General features: G+C 50.7%; 1 protein-coding gene across 4 annotated transcripts; it reads right to left on the bottom strand.

The window, feature by feature from the left end:
* Nucleotides 1-7,701: 7,701 nt before the first annotated feature.
* LOC134341207 (large ribosomal subunit protein bL17m-like) lies at nt 7,702-11,387 on the bottom strand. Of its 4 annotated transcripts, none has more exons than XM_063039034.1 (4): nt 11,296-11,387; nt 8,861-9,042; nt 8,578-8,646; nt 7,702-8,179 (listed from the first exon to the last, which is right to left on the bottom strand). In XM_063039034.1, the coding sequence occupies exons 2-4, from the start codon at nt 9,032-9,034 to the stop codon at nt 7,895-7,897; spliced, it is 528 nt and encodes a 175-aa protein (XP_062895104.1). In that variant the 5' UTR covers nt 9,035-9,042; nt 11,296-11,387; the 3' UTR covers nt 7,702-7,894. The 4 variants fall into 4 exon arrangements, with proteins under 4 accessions (XP_062895104.1, XP_062895107.1, XP_062895106.1 ...); XM_063039037.1 differs by having other exon boundaries at nt 8,882-9,042; XM_063039036.1 differs by lacking the exon at nt 11,296-11,387 and adding an exon at nt 11,246-11,265.
* Nucleotides 11,388-14,557: the final 3,170 nt, after the last annotated feature.

The following is a 14,557-nucleotide window of genomic DNA, read 5'->3' as shown; positions in this document are numbered from 1 at the left end:
TTGTATTCTTTATCGCCGCCATCTTTGATCATCCTGTATTGGTATGTGCTTTGTGCATGTATAAAGTAGAATGAAATTATAGTATGCTGTTCAAACGGATTAATATAATAAATTGGAATGTACGTGGTTGGAATCATCGTATTAAACGAAAGAAGACTTTTAAAATTATTAACCGATTCCAACCTGATATAATTTTTGCTCAAGAGACACATATCAGGGCGGGAGATCAAAACAGATTTTTTAGATGGTGGAATGGTTTGCAATTCCACTCTACTTCTCAGAGTAAAACAAAAGTCGTGTCTATTTTCATTAAACCTAATATATTTAATCAAGAGGATATTGAATCAGATTCTAATGGTAGATTTTTAATTGTTAACGGAACAATCTGTAACAGAAAAGTTGTTTTGCTTAATTTGTATGGTCCTAACTTAGGTAATCCTTCTTTTTTGAAAAAGGTATTTGCTTTACTGCCTGACTTAAATGAATATATGCTCATAATGGGTGGGGATTTTAATTGTTGTTTAAATCCTATGATTGATAAGAGTTCAGCCAATCAGCGACTTCCAAATCGATCCGCGTCATTTATTAATTCTTTTTGATTGATTTTGGGTTGATTGATTTGTGGAGGTATCTTCATCCCGGTAATAGAGAATATTCTTTCTTCTCACATGTTTATAAAAAAATATTCTTGCCGCCCACCTTGGCGCATGTCTCAGACATTATTGCAAAACTCTGACTTTGTCACTTTCATTGAAACCCAGATAAGAGATTTTTTTCTTTTTAATGATATAGAGGGTATGTCTAAATTAGTTATATGGGATACATTTAAAGCATTTTTATGTGGTCAGATTATTTCTTATTCAGCTAAACTTAAAAAACAAACTAAAGCAGAATTAGATAGAATTTCAAAACAAATTAAAGATTTAGATAATATTTATGCAATTTCCCCCAATACTGATTTATTTAAACAAAGGGTGGAACTTCAATCACAATATAACCTGTTATTAACTCATCCCATTGAAGGTTATTTGCTTAAGATAAAGAGCCAATTTTATATGTTTGGAGATCAAAATTACAAACTACTTGCATCTCAATTAAAAATGTCGGCAGCCAAAGGCAAATCATGAAAATTCGTAGGAAAGATGGTACCTTAGTTCAGGAATATGAAGAAATTAATAAGATTTTTCAAGATTTTTATGCTGAGCTATATAAATCTCAATGTCCGTTAGATTCCTCTAAAATGAATGCTTTTTTACGAAAGATTGTTTTTCCCTTCATTCCATGCCTGCTGTCCTCTCCTCTCACACTCCTAATCCTTCACCTCTTTGCCCCTTCTACCTGTTCCCTCCACCACCCTCACTTATCATCTGCCAGCTTGTATTCCTTCCCTTCCCGTCCTTATTCTTGCTTTTGTCCTCTTCTACAGTCCTGGTGAAGGGTCTTGGCCCGAAACGTCGACTCTTTATTCCTCAGCGAGATGCAGCCTCACCTCCCTTTGGCTCCTCTCCTTCTCCCCCACTCTTTTTTTCATAGCCGCTGATCTCCTGCTTCAGTGCCTTAACTTTTCCAGGTATTACCTCCTCGTCTCTACTTCCTTTCTTCTGGCCCCCACCTTCACCCTCTCACCTGGTCACCATCACTTCCCAGTTTGTACTGCCTTCCCTCTCTCCACCTTCTTATTCTGGCTTCTTTCCTCTTAATTCCTTGTCCTGATGAAGAGTCTGGGCCCAAAACGTCATCTGCTTATTCATTTCCATAGATGCTGTCTGATCTGCTGAGTTCCTCCAACATTTTGTCTGTGTTGCTTCAGATTTCCAGCAACAGCTGAATCTCTGTTATCCGCAGGATAGTTCCTGCAGTGCATCTGTAAAAGTTTGTCAGAATATTTGCTGACATTCCTATAGTCTCCTTAAGCCTTTGTAAAAGTAGAGACACTGGCTGGCTTTCATGTTTATTTAGAGATACAACATGGCACAGACCCTTCTGGCCCAGCAATTCATCCTAACCTCATCACACAACAATTTACAATCACCAATTAACCTATTAACTAGTAGGTCAGTTAAGTGGGGAGCATCCCATCACACAGCTGATCTGTAGATGGGGATAGGCAATGTGGCAGATGTGGAGTGCATGGACTAACTCCATCCAGGGAAGTGGGGGGTACCCCTTCATACTCCTGACCTGTAGACAGAGGGACAGGTAATGTGGTAGATATGGAATGCATAGACTTACCCCTGCATAGAAGTGCAGGGATGGGAGTGCTGGGGGAAGAAGTGAAGTCTCAGTAGACCCATGCCCTGTACCTTGTGAGCGCATAGTGGGTATATTGATACTCCAGTACCCTTCCTGATCAAGGGGATCCCCAGGGTATTCTACACCTACTCCACAATATATCCCAGACCATGGCGTTATTGCTGTTCTGGAAAGGGATCAAGACATACAGGACTAGAACAGCAATCGGGCTGGGGAGGGGTTGCAATGGGCAAGGAACAAACTGCCAAATGGCCTAATGCTCCTTCTCTTCCTCATGTCAATCCAGGCCTCACATCCCTCTCAGTCTCTGTGACCTGCTCCAGGCTCTAAATCCCTCCCCAGTCTCTGTGATCCCGTCCAGCAGCTCCCCTTCCCAGTCTTTGGGTAGGTTTGAGATTAGGGTGTTTGGTGAAGCAATCAGTTCCCTACATCATCACCCACTCTCTCCCCACCTCCAGTGTTTCACCTGGGTGAGCACGACCTCTCGGTGCTGGAGAGGTCAAAATAGTTCAGTCCAGCCAACAGAACGTTCGTCCTATGATGCGCGAACCCTGGATAATGACATCATGCTAATCCACCTGTCCTGGATGCCACCACTAACCAGAACGTACCGACCATCACCCTGCCCACAGAACAGATGGAGCATCACCATGAATGAGAATAAGCAAGTTGACAGGGAGCAGGAGAGGGGCAAGGATGGTAGGGGAAGCGAGAGAGAAGGGAGGAAATGGGGGGAGAGAAGGGTTGACAGAGCAGTAGGGGAGAGATAGAGGGCAGATGAGGTGTAAAGTGGTTTTGGAGAGAATTTAGGGGGACATAGGGAGGGGTGAGGTAGAAGTGTGGATTTGTGGGGAGAACGGTATAATACAGGAGAGCAAGGGGTGAGTGTCTGGGGGGGAGAGAGAGATAGAGGTGGAAAGGGGTGCAGAATCCAGTCTGCCCACCCACATTCATATGCAGAGGATTAGAATACAAAAGCAAGGATGTAATGCCGCGGCCTAATAAGGCATTGGTCAGCCTGCCTTTGCAGTATTGTGCAGTTTTAGAATCTGAAAGATGTGTTGACATTGGAGAGAGACCAGAGGAGGTTCACGAGAATGATAGCAGGAATGAAGAGCATTTGACGGTGCTAGGCCTGCAGTTTAGAAGAATGGCGGGGATGGCTGGGATCTCATTGAAACATATTTCATATCGAAAGGCCTAGATAAGTGGACGTGGAGGAATTCCCTCAAAAGAGAGGTGAATCTGTGAGGCCAAATCATTGAGTATATTTAAAGCAGAGGTTGATAGGCTCTTGATTAGTCAATGCTTTAAATTTTGCAGGGAGATTGGGGGTAGGGGTAATAAATCAGCAATGATAGAATGGGGAACAGATGATGTTCCTATACGTGGGGAGCTAGTGACGGACTCTGCTTCCCATTTTTCCCAACAGGGTGACTCCGGCATGCTCCTGGGAGTTGCCTCCTGGGGCTTTGAGTGTGGGTATGGCAGGCTATCCCAGAGTCTACACGAGAGTGCTCTCATACATTCAATGGATCACTGAGAGCCCTCTAGTGTCTCCTGTGGGGCAATGAACCAGTGTGGACCATCTATGTATGTCTTCACATATTTCAGTAAAACGATTGCTCCGAATCACCATGGTACTTTTCTTAAACAGAAGAGATTCTGCAGATGCTGAAAATTCCCCTCCCTCTTCACTATTCTTCTGTTCCCCACTCTGACCTCTTCTCCTCACCTGCCTATCACTTCCCCCTGGGTTCCCTCCTCCTTCCCTTTCTCCCATGGTCCACTCTCCCCTATCAGATTCCTTCCTCTCCAGATCTTTACCTTTTCCATTTATCACCTCCCAGCTTCTTACTTCACCCTCCCCCACCCCCAACCTTCTAGCACGTCCTCCTTTCCCTTCCCCACCTTCTTATTGTGGCATCTTCCCCCTTTCTGACGCGTCAACTGTTGATTCGTTTCCCTAGACGCTGTCTAACCTAGTCCTCCAGCATTCCACGTGTGTTGTGGTAGCTTTCTCTCAGGTGCTGACTGCTGTGGTTTGACTGTACAGGTGGCACTGAACACAGGCTGATAGACTCAGCAAGTCTTAGAACAGTACAGGACAGGAACAGATCCCTCAGCCCATCCTGTTGGTGCAGACCTCCATTCCAGATTAAATGGAATGCCTTCTGCTATGCATTGTCTGTACCCCTCTATTCCCTGAATGTGCATGTGTCTAACAGCCTCAAACATCTGTATCGTACCCGGCCCCACCACTACCCCTGGCAGTACATTCCAGACAGCCGCCACTCTGTGTAAAACCTTGCCCTGCACATCTTTCTTCAACTTCCCTCCCTCACCTTAAATGCACGTCTTTAGTATTAGACATTTCAACTCCCTTGGAAAAAGACAACTCTGACTGTCTGTTCGATAGACACCTCTCAATTTTGTAAACGTCTATCAGGTCTTTTCACAGCCTCCGGCACTCGGAGAAAACAACTCATGTTTGTCCAACATCACCTTACAGCTCACACCCTCTAATCCCGACAGCAACCTGGTGCATCTCAGAGCACTGAACAATACAATACTCTAGACAGGGTGGTGAAGAAGGTGGCATGCTGTCCTTCATCAGCCAGGGCAGGAGTTGGGAGTAATGCTGCAGTTGTCTTATACATCGCTGAGGCCAGACTGGAGTACCCTGCTTAGTTTCGGTTGCCCTTTTATAGGTGAGATGCCTTTAAACTTGAAAGAGTGCAGAGGAGATTTATGAGGACTTTTCCAGGACTTGGGGGACTAAGTAATGGAGAGAGGTTGAGACTTAATTTACGAAAGCTTAAAAAAAATCATGAGGGGCACAGATAGGGTGAATACACACAGATTTTTCCCCAGGGTTGGAGAATCAAGAACTAGAGGGCACACATTTAAGGTTAGAGTGAAGAGATTTAATAGGAACCTGAGGGTCAACTTTTTTTTCCACCAGAGGGTGGAACAAGCTGCCAGAGGAAGGGTTTGAGGCAGGCACGTCCACAACGTTTGAAAGATACTTTGCCAGGTTCATGGATAGGAAAGTTTTAGAGGGAAGCTGGCCATACGCAGGCAAATGGATCTGGATTATGGGAATCAGTATGGACCATTTGGGCCGAAGGGCCAGTTTCTGTGCTGTGTTACGCTATGACGTTGCAGTTGGAGAAAGCAGAGGCTAAGGTCAGAACAGTGCAGTGGTACATAGTACAGGCCCTTTGGCCCATAATGTTGTGATGATCCTCATAAACCTACACCATCATCAATCTACTCCTTCCCTCCTAGACAGCCCATAACCCTCCAATATTCTTTCATCCATGTGTCAGTTTAAACCTCTTAAATATCCCTTATGTACTCAACCACTGACCCCAGGAGCGTTCTATTGCATTTTTGTAAAAAACGACCGCTAACACTTCCTAAACTTTCAAATCTCCTATCATCCTCCAAAGAGAAAAGCCTTAGCTTGCTCAACCTAAGTTCGCTCGTTATGTGCTGTGTCGTACGACGTGGCCGATCATGGTCTTTCCATGACCATGATTGTTCTTGACAAATTTTTCTACACAAGTAGTTTGCCATTGTCTTCTTCTGGGCAGTGTCGTTACATTGGTGACCCCAGCCATTATCAATGTTCTTCAGAGATTGTCTTCCTGGCATCAATGATCGCATAACCAGGATTTGTGATGTGCACCAGCTGCTCATACGACCATCCACCACCTGCTCTCATAGCTTCATAGGACTCTGATCAGGGGGACTAACCTTGCCCAAGGGTAACCTGCAGGCTAGCAGAGGGAAGGAGCACCCTTCTTTGGTAGAAACATATCTCCACCCCTCCACCCAAGGTAGTTAAGTTTGCCGATGACATGACAGCTTGTGGAGGGTTGTTGTAGGTTGCAGTGGGACTTTGACAGGGTGCAGAGCTGGGCTGAGAAGAGGCATGCCCTCAAGTCCATGTCATAAGACATGCTTTCTAATCCAGGTAAATCTCCTCAGCACCCCCTCTAAGGCTTGCACATCCTTGGGAGTGGAGGGCGGAGGGGTGGAGCAAAGTTAAGACGGCACTAAATGGCAACTCCTTTGCTTGCATCTTCAGAAACAGTGTTACTTCTATCTTTGATCTCTTTGTTTCCTTTTCAAGGTACTTTTGAAGACCTTCACCTGGAGCTACACTCAGACTTTGGTCTTTGCGGGAATGGGACACGCTCTCAGGGCCTCACAAACGGCTGCTTTTTGACATCCCAATGATGCGGCCTGGAAGACAAGCATACCTTCGGGGCTCTGGAAACCTGCTGATTCTAGGCTGGTGCCCATGACTGAAGCGTCACAGGAGAACATGGGACATCGGGAGCAAGGGGTTAGCTGCCGGGGTTGTGTCCAGAGAGCTGCGCCTTTCTGGTGCCGAACCTCTGGGCGCAGAGCTCGGAAAAAGCCACGCGGTAGACTTTTAACCTGGTAAATCAGCATATTGTTTGTTATGTCTCCCCACACCAGAGGGGGAGGGGGAGCGGCATGTCAAATTACCGGGTGAACCAGTAGTTTTTGAGATACTGCAAGTCTGTGTCTTTGATTATGTTTGCTGCATGCTTGAGTGCTCAGTGGAGGGTGCTGATGCTTTTTTTGCTGGTAGTGTCGGGGGGGGGTATCATTGCCCTGCTGCCGCTTGTGTGTGGGAGGGGGGAGCTGGGGTGTCGTTCGAACATTTAGCTGTCACTCATTCTATGGGGCACTCCTGTTTTTGTGGATGTTTGCAAAGAAGAAGAATTTCAGGACGTATAGTGTCTATATTTCTCTGATATTAAATGTACCTATTGAAACCCTTCCTATGACGCAAACAGAACTGAGCATAATACTCCAGGTGTGGTCTAACCAGGGTTTTATAGAGCTGCAACATTACCCCACGGCTCGAAACTCAAACACCCGACTAATCAAGGACAACACATCATACACCTTTTTAACCACACTATCAACCTGTGTGGCGACGCTGAGGGATCAATGGACATGGACACATTCCTCCACACTGCTAACAATTCTGCCAGTAACCTTATATTCTGCTTCAGGTTCGACCTTCCAATGTGAATCACTGCACACTTTGTGTGGATTAAACTCCATCTGCCCATTCTGTTCCTGTGGAACACCACTGGTCAGCAACCCCCAGGCAGGATTCATCCCAGCTGCAACCACCCTCTGCCTTCCGTGACTGACCATCCACTCAGCCAACTTTCCATCCCTCCCTGCCATCTTTCTGGATGAAATTTTGACGCAAGCAAGAGAGGGAACGATCCTGAACGGCCAGAAACCCAGCTTCTCCTCCTCTCTTTTGACTTCAGGGCCTTACTCCTGCCCGGAATTCAGTGCTAGCTCGCTGAAGTCAGAGTGGAGTTTTACCAATTCCGGCACACTTCTCAGCAACTTGGTGCTCAGAGAAAAGGCAGATCTCAAAGACGAGAGGGTCACAGGGCTTTAATGTTGAGAAAGTAGACAGAGGAAGTGCATTCGAATCGTATTTCTGGAGAACAAAAGTCTCTGGGTTATGGGCCCATCCATTTACTGTGCCCAGCAGGTGGTCCCCAAGGGTGAGGGAGAATGCTGCACACAACCCCCCACACCCTTCCTCCACGGGGAGCCAGGCAAGTCAAAGCTAGGCCGCACCCGGAACCTGGGACTGGCCTTGGGCTGAGGCTCGAGTGGAAGCAGCCTCCTGCCTCCAGCCCTCCAACAGCCGGTTGAGCAGGGTGTTGGGGTTGTTGCTGGGTCGGGAGGTTGGCAGAGGAGGAAGGGGGTTGCCCCGGTACTCAATCACGGCCATTCGTGCCCGGTCGTAGGTGTCCCGGTTGGGAATCTGCAACATCCGGACATAGTTCCCTGTCTGGTTCTGGAAACGGTGTGCCAAAACCTGGAACAGCTTTGGGATCAGGTCTTTCTCCTGGGGTGGAAAGGGGACAGAGAGAGTCAGTGTTGAGAAAGGCACATCATTACCTCTCCCTCTTCACTGCCCCCCCCACGACATTTCATCCTCAAGAACCTCCCACAGCGCTCCCTCCTCACTACTGCCTCCCAAAGCATTCCCTCCTTACCTCCCACAGCACTCCCCTCCCATAGTGTCCCATCCTCACTACCCCGGTCCCACAGGTCTCCGTCCTCACCGCTCCCATCCCACAACGTCCCATTCCCAGCGCACTCCCTCCTCACCGCTCCCCTCACTGCCCCCTCCCACGGTTCATCATCCTCACCTCCCCCCTCACTGCCCCCTCCCACGGTTCATCATCCTCACCGCCAACCCCCCCCACAACAAAGTGCTTCCTCCTCACCAGTGGTACGTACCGTCAGCCAGAAGTCGGCCATCTCCATGGCCCGTGGATCAGTTTCCCCCCTCTTGGCATGGTCCACCAGCTGGGGGAGGGACAGGGGTCAGCACGGGAACAATTCAGCACACTTTACAACCACCCCACCCGTCCCCACCCCTCTTTTCCCACACAACCTCCCATGCCTGTGCTCATGGGAGAGAGAATAAGGCCATTCCAGTTCTCCACACCCTTTCCTTTCTGCGAACCCCTCAGCCGTTACAACCCTCCCCTATACCGCCCACTCCAATCTCCACACTTACCCTCTCGGCGTAGACCCTCACCTCATCGGCCCGTGCCAGGGTGGTCTCGATCCTCTCGTGCCGGACCAGGGCGGTGACAAGGCAGCGCAGCATGTTGATGCGAGAACGCGGTCCCAGGCCCATGCGCCTGTACACCTTCCCATGTCTGATCCACAGCGTAACCGTCAGATGCATCTTCGGCGCTGGAAGATGCACAAATTCAGTACCAGCGCTCCTCACCTCACTGATTCCCAGGGCTAGCTCACCCCTAGGCCACCAAATGATCCTCTCTCCCTCTCCCCCGGCTCCTCTCCCCTCCCTCTCCCCCGGCTCCTCTCACCTCCCTCTCCCCCGGCTCCTCTCCCCTCCCTCTCCCCCAACTGCTCTCCCTTCCCTCTCTCCCTCTCCCCCAGCTGCTCGCCCCTCCCTCTCCTCTCCCTCTCCCCCAGATCCTCTCCCTCTCCCCCAGATCCTCTCCCCTCCCTCTCCACCAGCTGCTCTCCCTTCCCTCTCTCCCTCTCCCCCAGCTGCTCACCCCTCCCTCTCCTCTCCCTCTCCCCTCCCTCTCCCCCAGCTGCTCTCCCTTCCCTCTCTCCCTCTCCCCACCGCTGCTCTCCCCTCCCTCTCCCCCTCTCCCCAAGCTGCTCTCCCCTCCCTCTCTCCCAGCTGCTCTCCCCTCCCTCTCTCCCTTTCCCCTGGCTACTCTCCCTTCCCTCTCTCCCCCCGGCTGCTCTCCCCTCCTTCTCCCCCAGCTGCTCTCCCCTCCCTCTCTCCCTCTCCCCCAGCTGCTCTCCCCACTCTCTCCCCCTCTCCCCCGGCTACTCTCCCCTCCCTCTCCCCCTCTCCCCCGGCTACTCTCCCCTCCCTCTCTCCCCGGCTGCTCTTCCCTCCCTCTCCCCCTCTCCCCCAGCTACTCTCCCCTCCCTCTCTCCCTCTCCCCCAGCTGCTCTCCCCTCCCTCTCCCCCTCTCCCCCTCTCCCCTCCCTCTCCCCCTCTCCCCCTCTCCCCTCCCTCTCCCACTCTCCCCCAGCTGCTCTCCCCTCCCTCTCCCCCTCTCCCCAAGCTGCTCTCCCCTCCCTCTCTCCCAGCTGCTCTCCCCTCCCTCTCTCCCTTTCCCCCGGCTACTCTCCCCTCCCAGCTGCTCTCCCCTCCCTCTCCCCCGCTCCCCTCCCTCCCCTCCCTCTCTCCCAGCTGCTCTCCCCTCCCTCTCCCCCTCTCCCCAAGCTGCTCTCCCCTCCCTCTCTCCCAGCTGCTCTCGCCTCCCTCTCTCCCTTTCCCCCGGCTGCTCTCCCTCCCTCTCTCCCCGGCTGCTCTCCCCTCCTTCTCCCCCAGCTGCTCTCCCCTCCCTCTCTCCCTCTCCCCCTCTCCCCCAGCTGCTCTCCCCTCCCTCTCTCCCTCTCTCCCTCTCCCCCAGCTGCTCGCCCCTCCCTCTCTCCCTCTCCCCCAGCTGCTCTCCCCTCCCTCTCTCCCTCTCCCCCAGCTGCTCTCCCCTCCCTCTCTCCCTCTCCCCCCGGCTGCTCTCCCCTCCTTCTCCCCCAGCTGCTCTCCCCTCCCTCTCTCCCTCTCCCCCAGCTGCTCTCCCCTCCCTTTCTCCCTCTCCCCCAGCTGCTCTCCCCTCCCTCTCTCCCTCTCCCCCGGCTACTCTCTTCTCCCTCTCTCCCCGGCTGCTCTTCCCTCCCTCTCCCCCTCTCCCCCAGCTACTCTCCCCTGCCTCTCTCCCTCTCCCCTAGCTGCTCTCCCCTCCCTCTCCCCCTCTCCCCTCCCTCTCTCACTCTCCCCCGGCTGCTCTCCCCTCCCTCTCCCCCTCTCCCCCGGCTGCTCTCCCCTCTCCCCCCGGCTGCTCTCCCCTCCCTCTCTCCCTTTCCCCTGGCTACTCTCCCTTCCCTCTCTCCCTCTCCCCCCGGCTGCTCTCCCCTCCTTCTCCCCCAGCTGCTCTCCCCTCCCTCTCCCCCTCTCCCCCTCTCCCCCGGCTACTCTCCCCTCCCTCTCTCCCCGGCTGCTCTCCCCTCCCTCCCCTCCCTCTCTCCCTCTCCCCCAGCTGCTCTCCCCTCCCTCTCCCCCTCTCCCCCGGCTACTCTCCCCTCCTTCTCCCCCAGCTGCTCTCCCCTCCCTCTCCCCCTCTCCCCCAGCTACTCTCTCCTCCCTCTCTCCCTCTCCCCTCCCTCTCCCACTCTCCCCCGGCTGCTCTTCCCTCTCCCCCCGGCTGCTCTCCCCTCTCCTCTCCCCTCCTTCTCTTCCTTTTTCCCTCTCCCTTCCCCCCCACCTCACTCCCTTTACGCTTCCACTACCTCCCCCTTTCCCCACCTCTCCCAGTCGTTTCACGAACTCCCTCCTCCACCCTTTCCCTTCCGCATTCTCACCTCTCCTAATCTTTCCCTCCCTTCCTCATTCTCTCCCGTTCCTCACCCCATTTTCTCTCTCTCTCTCTCTCTCTCTCTCTCTCTGCCCTTACTCACCACCTCCCCGCTCACAGCGCCACCATCTCCGGGTACGTACTCTCTACCTCCGGCCGGAATCCCGATTCCCGCACGAAGGTTCCGCGAGAAAACTGAAGCTAAGTCTCATTCGAGGGGCTGAAAGGCCTCCTCCTCGCCCAAATAGCGGATCAGCATTGAATTCGACACGTACGAAATTTAAAATAATTATTTGTTCAGCAGCTATAGTCAAACTTGCACAGGAAGTTTCGAAATAAATATTTATTTTCAGTAAAACCAGTCTCTGGGATGTTTCTTTGTCTGTGGTGTTGGGCTCCAACAACCGTCTGTCCCCTACTTTGAAGGACAGCAGCGGGTGGGATGTGGTGCATCATGTGGACCTGAGCACAAGGATATTGAAATGCAGATATGAGGTGTGGGAACTGAACTGTGGACGATAGTTCGAACGGACTGAAACCCACTCAGTGCAGACTGTGTGTGAACTCCTTCAGTGAATCCGAAATATACACACACACACACACACACACACACACACACACACACACACACACACACACACACACACACACACACACACACATTCAAAAACACGCACATACATTCACACATACACTCACACACATCGATACACAAACTCACACACACACACATGCACACATTCCCAAATACACACATACACACACACATCGATACACAAACTCACACACACACACATGCACACATTCCCAAATACACACATACACTCAGACACATCGATACACAAACTCACACACACACATGTGCACACACACACACACACACATTCACACATACAATCACACACATCGATACACAAACTCACACACACACACATGCACACACTCACACCTCCATACACACTCACACACATTCACACATACACACATATCAGAATCAGATTTATTAACACTAACGTGTGTCATGAAATTTGTTAACTTAGCAGCAGCAGTTCAATGCAATACATAATATAGAGGAAGAAAAAATAATAATCAATAATTAAGTAAATCAATTAACAGTATATGTATGTCAAGTAGATTAGAAATTGTGCAATAAAAGAAACATTATATATTAAAAAGTGAGGTAGTGTTCATGGTTTCAATGTCCATTTAGGAATTGGATGGCAGAGGGGAAGAAGCTGTTCCTGAATCACTGAGTGTGTGCCTTCAGGCTTCTGTACCTCCTACCTGATGGTAACAGTGAGAAAAAGGTATGCCCTGGGTGCTGGAGGTCCTTAATAATGGACGCTATCTTTCTGAGACACCGCTCCCTAAAGATGTCCTGGGTAATTTGTAGTCTAGTGCCCAAGATGAATCTGACTCAACTTACAACCCTCTGCAGCTTCTTTCGGTCAGTACTGTGTAGTAGCCCACCACTCCCCATACCAGACAGTGATGCAGTCTGTCAGAATGCTCTCCACATAGAATCTATAGAAGTTTTTGAGTGTATTTGTTGACATACCAAATCTCTTCAAACTCCTAATGAAGTATAGCTGCTGTCTTGCCATCTTTATAGCTGCATCAATCTGTTGGGTCCAGTTTAGGTCCTTGGAGATCTTGAAACTGCTTGTTCTCTCCACTTCTGATCCATCTATGAGGATTGGTATGTGTTCCTTCATCTTACTCTTCCTGAAGTCCACAATCAACTCTTTCGTCTTACTGACGTTGAGTGCAAGGTTGTTGCTGCAGCACCACTCCACTAGTTGGTATATCTCACTCCTGTACACCCTCTCGTCACCATCTGAGATTCTACTAACAATGGTTGTGTCATCAGCAAATTTATAGATGGTATTTGAGCTATGCCTAGCCACACAGTCATGGGTATAGAGAGAGTCGGTGAGGAGGAGATATTATCACCAATCCACACAGACTGTGGTCTTCTGGTTAGGAAGCCGAGGATCCAATTGCAGAGGAAGGTACAGAGGCCCAGGTTCTGTAACTTCTCAATCAGAATTGTGGGAATGATGGTATTAAATGCTGAACTATAGTCAATGAACAGCATCCTGACATAGGTGCTTGTGTTGTCCAGTTAGTCTAAGGCTGTGTGAAGAACCATTGAGATTGTGTCTGCCATTGACCTATTGTGGCAATAGGCAAATTGCAATGGGTCCAGGTCCTTGCTGAGGTAGGAGTTCAGTCTAGTCACGACCAACCTCCCAAAGCATGTCATCACTGTAGACAACAGGAATTCTGCAGATGCTGGAAATTCAAGCAACATACATCAAAGTTGCTGGTGAACGCAGCAGGCCAAGCAGCATCTATAGGAAGAGGCGCAGTCGACGTTTCAGGCCGAGACCCTTCGTCAGGACTAACTGAAGGAAGAGTGAGTAAGGGATTTGAAAGCTGGAGGGGGAGGGGGAGATGCAAAATGATAGGAGAAGACAGGAGGGGGAGGGATAGAGCCGAGAGCTGGACAGGTGATAGGCAAAAGGGGATACGAGAGGATCATGGGACAGGAGGTCCAGGAAGAAAGACAAGTGGGGGGGTGACCCAGAGGATGGGCAAGAGGTATATACAGAGGGAAAGAGGGAGAAAAAGGAGAGTGAGAGAAAGAATGTGTGCATAAAAATGAGTAACAGATGGGGAACGAGGGGGAGGTGGGGCCTTAGCGGAAGTTAGAGAAGTCAATGTTCATGCCATCAGGTTGGAGGCTACCCAGACGGAATATAAGGTGTTGTTCCTCCAACCTGAGTGTGGCTTCATCTTTACAGTAGAGGAGGCCGTGGATAGACATGTCAGATTGGGAATGGGATGTGGAATTAAAATGTGTGGCCACTGGGAGATCCTGCTTTCTCTGGCGGACAGAGCATAGATGTTCAGCAAAGCGGTCTCCCAGTCTGCGTCGGGTCTCACCAATATATAAAAGGCCACATCGGGAGCACCGGACACAGTATATCACCCCAGTCGACTCACAGGTGAAGTGATGCCTCACCTGGAAGGACTGTTTGGGGCCCTGAATGGTGGTAAGGGAGGAAGTGTAAGGGCATGTGTAGCACTTGTTCCGCTTACACGGATAAGTGCCAGGAGGGAGATCAGTGGGGAGGGATGGGGGGGACGAATGGACAAGGGAGTTGCGTAGGGAGCAATCCCTGCGGAATGCAGAGAGAGGGGGGGAGGGAAAGATGTGCTTAGTGGTGGGATCCCGTTGGAGGTGGCGGAAGTTACGGAGAATAATATGTTGGACCCGGAGGCTGGTGGGGTGGTAGGTGAGGACCAGGGGAACCCTATTCCTAGTGGGGTGGTGGGAGGATGGAGTGAGAGCAGATGTA

This window comes from Mobula hypostoma, assembly GCF_963921235.1.
Source record: "Mobula hypostoma chromosome 8 unlocalized genomic scaffold, sMobHyp1.1 SUPER_8_unloc_5, whole genome shotgun sequence".
Taxonomy (NCBI): Eukaryota; Metazoa; Chordata; class Chondrichthyes; order Myliobatiformes; family Myliobatidae; genus Mobula; species Mobula hypostoma.
The sequence above is the reverse complement of the archived record's forward strand: the minus strand, read 5'-3'. Positions and strand labels throughout refer to the sequence as shown.